Source organism: Dermacentor andersoni, chromosome 2 (genome assembly GCF_023375885.2).
Source record: "Dermacentor andersoni chromosome 2, qqDerAnde1_hic_scaffold, whole genome shotgun sequence".
NCBI classification, from domain to species: Eukaryota; Metazoa; Arthropoda; class Arachnida; order Ixodida; family Ixodidae; genus Dermacentor; species Dermacentor andersoni.
In genome coordinates this window covers 106,186,657-106,192,656 of record NC_092815.1, presented here as the reverse complement: position 1 = coordinate 106,192,656, position 6,000 = coordinate 106,186,657, and the positions used below count along the sequence as shown (strand labels likewise).

General features: G+C 44.1%; 1 protein-coding gene across 1 annotated transcript in view; it reads left to right on the top strand.

The window, feature by feature from the left end:
* Nucleotides 1-277: 277 nt before the first annotated feature.
* The window catches only part of LOC126541473 (uncharacterized), a 61,207-nt gene continuing 55,484 nt past the window's right edge, over nucleotides 278-6,000 (top strand). Inside the window, exons 1-3 of the mRNA XM_050188219.3 lie at nucleotides 278-411; nucleotides 1,072-1,346; nucleotides 5,135-5,328. Of these exons, the coding sequence (XP_050044176.1) occupies nucleotides 1,076-1,346; nucleotides 5,135-5,328 (465 nt within the window). The 5' untranslated portion in view covers nucleotides 278-411; nucleotides 1,072-1,075. The remainder of the gene's footprint in view (nucleotides 412-1,071; nucleotides 1,347-5,134; nucleotides 5,329-6,000) is intronic.

The following is a 6,000-nucleotide window of genomic DNA, read 5'->3' as shown; positions in this document are numbered from 1 at the left end:
TGGTAGAAAGGCATGGGTGGTCAAAAACGAACTTCAGAACTCAAAGTAGTAACAGGTTCGCTTCGACACCTTTTGAACTTTCCGCGATTCACGGCTTCAAACCCCAGAAAAGCGTCATCGTCATCGCCATGTCTTACCGATCTTACCGATGATTTTAATTAGTTTAAGGAGAAGGGGACATAAAGAAAAAAAAAGGGGGGGGAGCAAAAGGCTAGGTGGCGCCAGCCGCCGCCCGTTACAAAAGGTGTAGCCGCCATCCATCCATCCACCCGTTTTGTTTTCACGTCCGCCGTCACAACAGAGAGGGCCCGGTGCTAGTGCTGCGAGCTGCCATAAGCACTTGATATCAGGAGAGTCTGTCGTGTTTACTAGTGCTTGTTTGCACATACATCACATAGAAGGTCACAGACGGTAAGCGCTCGGGTGTTACGAAACCTAACGACTTTTTGAAATATGTAATTGATGGCGCTATTTTTGTGGTGCATGTCGTGAGTCATGTTGTTGACCTCGTTCGCTTATCGCTGTGTGCGTGTCGAGTGTTTTATGCGAAGGGCACTTGTCAGATCTTGACATAACATGTGACTCTCACCAGGCGATAGCCAACTGCTTAAATACTGCTAGACATATTTTGCACGATTGCGAGTGACTGTAGTATTCTTATTTTAAAACCTTTAAAAAGCTCAAACGCGGAAGTCTCAATGTTAGCACCTCCGCAATGGCGTCTTCGTCTCACCAGTCCCGTAGCACAATAAGGCACAACGCCAATATCAATGCTCAATGTTATCGCGCAGCATCTCGTCTAAGCTGTGCTGTCAGGCGTAAATAGGAAAGGAGATACCGGGGGTATTGGGGGTATTTCACAACCGTTTGCAATGGCGTCACATCGTGTGCTGGCCATGCATTGTTTGTAAATCGCCCAGCTCAAATTACTGCGACCACGTTCGCGGCGCAGTCGACGACTTTCCTTACATTCATGGCTGCGCCTTCTTTTCCTCCGTACTTATGATGTACGCTTCTTGAGTCGCCCGCTCTGCGTGTTCAACGGCGTTTCCTCCTGTCACTTGCACGCAGAGAAATGATGGCCGTCAGCTCTCTTCAGGAGCACAACACCATGCCGGCTGGCTCAGATGGCAGCGACGACCTCATGTCGGATTTCGAAGTGCTACCGGCGAACGACGAAAGCCTCGCGTTTGGGCCTATCGCTGGCAACGGGCCTCTCGAGACCCTGCATCTGTCGCTGCCCCATGGTGACAGCACCTCGCTGTCCAGCGCGAGCGATGACCTGACTCATCAAGAGGCGGAAGAGCGCATCGCCAAAGTGCTCCAGGAAAACGCCAACCTAAAAGGTGATCTATGCTGCCTCTTTCAAGCACTAAAATATGCATGTGTATGGTATGCTGCGGACAAAGTTGCGGTTTTATTTCATTTCCGAAAAGCGCTGAAGATGCTGTGCTTTGATGCCCGCGAATACATGGAGTTCTCATTGTTCAATATCTTGATTTGGTTGAGATAACTTACGCGGCACTCACGGTGCGATCCCCAGCGTGATTGCCCAAAATAGATTGTGAAATTTGCGATACAATTGAGTAACTGCTGCAGCTGTTGTGTTTTGCCTCATGGACTTTCAGCATTTCGAAACATGTTTTTTTTTTTTTTTTAATGAGGATATGAGCAGAGGAATCAGTGATACAGATAAAATTTTACTGCAGGTCAGTGCCAGCTGCTTCACCTCATGCTTGAGTAGTGTAACCTGGTAGGATAGGTATTACTCCTAAGTAGTACCCCAACATCTTTTAATGTGACAAATTTAGAAAGCAAGCCAAGTGTAATGGGATTTGTGTAAAAGGCTTTTCTGTATATCACAAAATTGGGATGTTGGGGTGGTAGGTCATATATCACTGTTGTCATTGCTGACTTGTGCTTTGACTCATGCTTAAGTGGTGTTGGCACAGTAGATGAGGCAGTTCTGTGATAGTTTTCCGAAAGCTTCAAAGGTGGTATGCAGGGCTTAAAGTGAACTTTTGAACCGTTGCACGGATACTTATAAAAATTTATAGGTCTGTGTGTTTCTTGTTATAAGTACATATTCTAAATTTTATTAATGCAGATTAAATAGAAAATAAGTTATGGCTGTAATATGGACAGATTAGGCATGTCACCTTAGGAAAACTATCATTTCAGTAATAATGAAGACTCACTGGTTGTTATTGTTAGCTACCTCCTAGGGGGGTTTTAGTGCAGGATAAGGCCAGTCGCATGTTTTTCATTACACATCTGTAACAATGTTGTCACTTTGAGGCTAAGTTAAAATCTGTTTATTGACATTATGTGTTAGATATGTAATACTTTTTTCTGTGAACAAAAATTCAGAAATATAAGAAGTACCTCACCTTGTTCCTGACAAAATTTCATCTGTGAGACAACTTTGAAAGCAGGTTTTGGCGAAGCAGGTTGAAAATGATAGTTTTCCTAGAGGTTTCGCTCAGCCAAAATGTGCGAATTGAGAAAGATCAGCCCAGCGATTTCAGAACATGCTATTTGTTTTTTAAGACAACAAAAAATTTAGAGGACACATAACGTTCGCCATTAAGAGTGGAACACGATAGCATTCAAAGACTCCTGACTGCTTCTCGCACTTCCAGGGCAACTGCACCTTATGTAACCTTAATGTTTAACGGAAAACGCTGGCGGCAAATGCTGTGCATGTAGGTGAGCTTTCTGGTACAAATGTGGTCTGTTGTGTGGGCCGATCCAGGAGGTAGTGCACAGCCGCGCCAAAATAATTGCATCATTTTCAGGTTTCTTATATTAGTTTGCACTTTTAATATTTCAGTCTTAGACGAATTAACATGAAAGGCATGCGCTCTCGGTGTTTTGTTTCATGACATTTGTTCGTGGGCTGTCATTCTCAAAATTCTGAGGAATAACTTTGTCAAGAATGTTAGACAAGGTATGAGCAACTTTAGTGATAGAATGGTGTTGCAATATAGCTCGCATATACCGCATGTCATATAGCAAGGCATGGCATATACATATACCTAAATATATAGGAGAATTTTCACACGTGGGGACACCACTGATGGACGATGACACTGGATCTTCTGCGACACAGGGCCCTGAACGCTATGGCATTAATAATTGATCAAAGTGCCCTGCTCTTTAGGTTGGACCCTCCTCTTCAGTTTGAACCTGCTCTGTGACAATTGTTCCAAGGTGTCTTACTTTTTTTCTTTTTTTTTCAGCTTCAGAGCAGTCCAGCACCCTTGTCTGCAAGTGCAGACAAGGACGCCGCAGCCAGAATTATGCCTCTTTTTTAGTTCTTACTTTGCAGTCTGCTGTACTCTCTATGGAAGGTATCCCATGATCAAAACACGCGAAAAGCAACCTTTCTAATGTAGGCAATCACTCTGTACTTGGTTTGGGGCACGCTCTATGGCCATGTCTCGAATACAGTGTTCGTGGGCACTATCGACAGTGAGCATGCTCCACCTTCATGAGAAGAGAATTCATTTTATTTTTTTCTACAGTGCAAATTGCAACCAAACTTGGGAATGAGCTTCTTTATACATACAGTAAAACCTCGTTAAACCGTACCCACTTAAACAGTAGTTTCGTTTTAAAAGTAGTAAAGTCAAATCCCCAACTCAGCGGCCATTGAACATAATATGTTTTATATCCAGGTAAACAGTACCAGCTTATTGCGTTCGTATTGGTTAACACGTTGTGTTCCCACTTTTCGTTGCGCAAGCATGGCAGTGCGCCGTCTCCATCGGGTCGCCCGGCAGAACAACAAGCCTCAGAGATCGGAACCATGTATCAGAACAACAGCCTCCAAGTGCCCTGTGTGTTTGCACGTGAAGCCACATCAACATCATTTCGGTGCCATGTCAGAGAGCGCTGTGGCGTTGTGCAAACAAGGACTCGCGTCATGCCAAAGCTCGGATAAAAAAAAGATGCCAGGTGCTCAGTATAGAAGAAAAATTAGACATCGTTCGTGCTATCGAACGTGACATGAAGAAGTTGGCGCTGGCACGCAACAGGGATTTACTGTTGACTACAGTGTGTGGCATTTGTAATGCGAAGAAGTTGATCGGCAGCGCTGCTGCGACTGCAAAGAGATGTCGGCTACGAGGTTCAACTTTTTGCCATCGTTGCCTCTGTTGCCGAAGTCGCCTAACGACAGTGAAGGACGACATGGAAAAGTGACAGCACGGGCGATTCAGGCCTGACAGTGGCAGAAGCTGCACATTACGTCAGCCTCATGAATGCAATTGTTGCAACGAGAACAGCACCCCGCAATGAAAAAGGCGCCCCGCGACATCTGCAGTGCTATCGCGCCTGTGCACGGAGAAAATGCAACGCCAACAAGGAATCTGCTATGCGAGTGTGCCAAGAAGAGGGGACTGGCTGAAAAGCTGGCTCACAGCTTCAGTAAGTTTGAGGCAGAGGTAGTCACTGTTAGGTCGCTGCGGCATCAAACAAAAATAACACTTTTGTTGCGCAAAGTGAATAAATACTGCATGTTTTTTTCCTCTTTTGTCCCACTCTCTCTGAGTTCCGTTTTTGACAGGTTATTGGACAATTTCATGCTATTTCGGTTAAGCAGTACTACCGTTTAGTATATACTTTTTCCAAGCTCTGGCCAACTACGGTTTAACGAGGTTTCACTGTATATGAATCGAGAATAAACAAAATTGGAAAATGTGTTCTTCTGGCGAAAATTGCGACTTTATCCCCAGATCCCCCCTTAAACAACATCAATGGACCAAGCTTATTATCCCTTGTCGAATGTGAAAAAGCGCAGAGTTAAACAAGAAATAACAGTTTGTGCAGTGTCCATTCTGTGCCACTGCATTGTAGTGATGCCTTTTCTCCTTAGTGAGTAGTCAAAGCAGTGCTTTAATTTGGTCTGCATCGAACGCGATCACTCACGAATGCAAAAGGCACTCATGAATGCAAAGAGCAGCACCATGTTCGAACAAGGCAAGATGTGTTTACCGCTAGCACTCAACCTTCATCAGTCCTATAAATGGGCATAAAAGAATTTTAACTAAATGTTTTACCGGTCTAAATTGACTACAAGTTGCTCACCACTTTTCCTGTAATGAATTGCTCACCTCCAATGACCCCACAGGAAAGGTGGCACATAGCACGGCCAAAATCCAGCAGCAGTACGACACCTTTGTGGCATGGCAGAAGAAACTGGCCGAGGCGCAGCTCGTGCTTAAAGAAGAGCTGGCAGACACGCACCGCAGGCTGGAGGAGAAGTGCTGCTTGGAAGGCCAGCTCAGGGAGATGGTGGAGAAGCTACAGGCTGCATGCACAGAGGTAAGTTGCAAAGCTTTACCTATGAACCAATGGAAATTTCCCTATTCAAGTACATGGAAAACAGAAGTGCACTTATTAGACTGATTAGAAAGCTGCATTCTACTGGTTATTTGAAGTAGAATTCAGATTCGGAGCCTAAAATGTTTTTTCCATTGCTGGAAGTTTGACCTTAAGAACATTGAAGTGCGACGTTTGCAAACTTGAAACTCTGTACCAAGAACAGATATCTTATTGAAAGTTATCTTCAAGCTAAAGTACATTGGCCTTCCCTCTTTCATAGTAAACTGGATTTCTGCCTACTTAGCAAACTGCACACAGTTGGTTTATGTTAATGGTCACCATTCGCATCGTTTGCCAGTTACTTCCGGGGTATCACAAGGTAGCGTACTGGGACCACTCTTAGTTTTTATTTTTATTAATGATATTGTTAGCGTTGTTACTGAACCAGTACAAATAGGTTTGTGGACGACTGCATTTTGTTTCATGAGATTGCTTGCCAAGAGGATCAGAAACTTTTAAATACTAACCTTCATAACATTTATTCATGGTGCAAAGAATGGGATATGAAGCTGAAGGAAGAAAAACAGTATACATGCAGATTACCAAAAAAACAAAAAAGAGACGTAGGTGGGCGTTTCTCTATAGTCTTCCGTCTCATCTTCTCATTGAAGT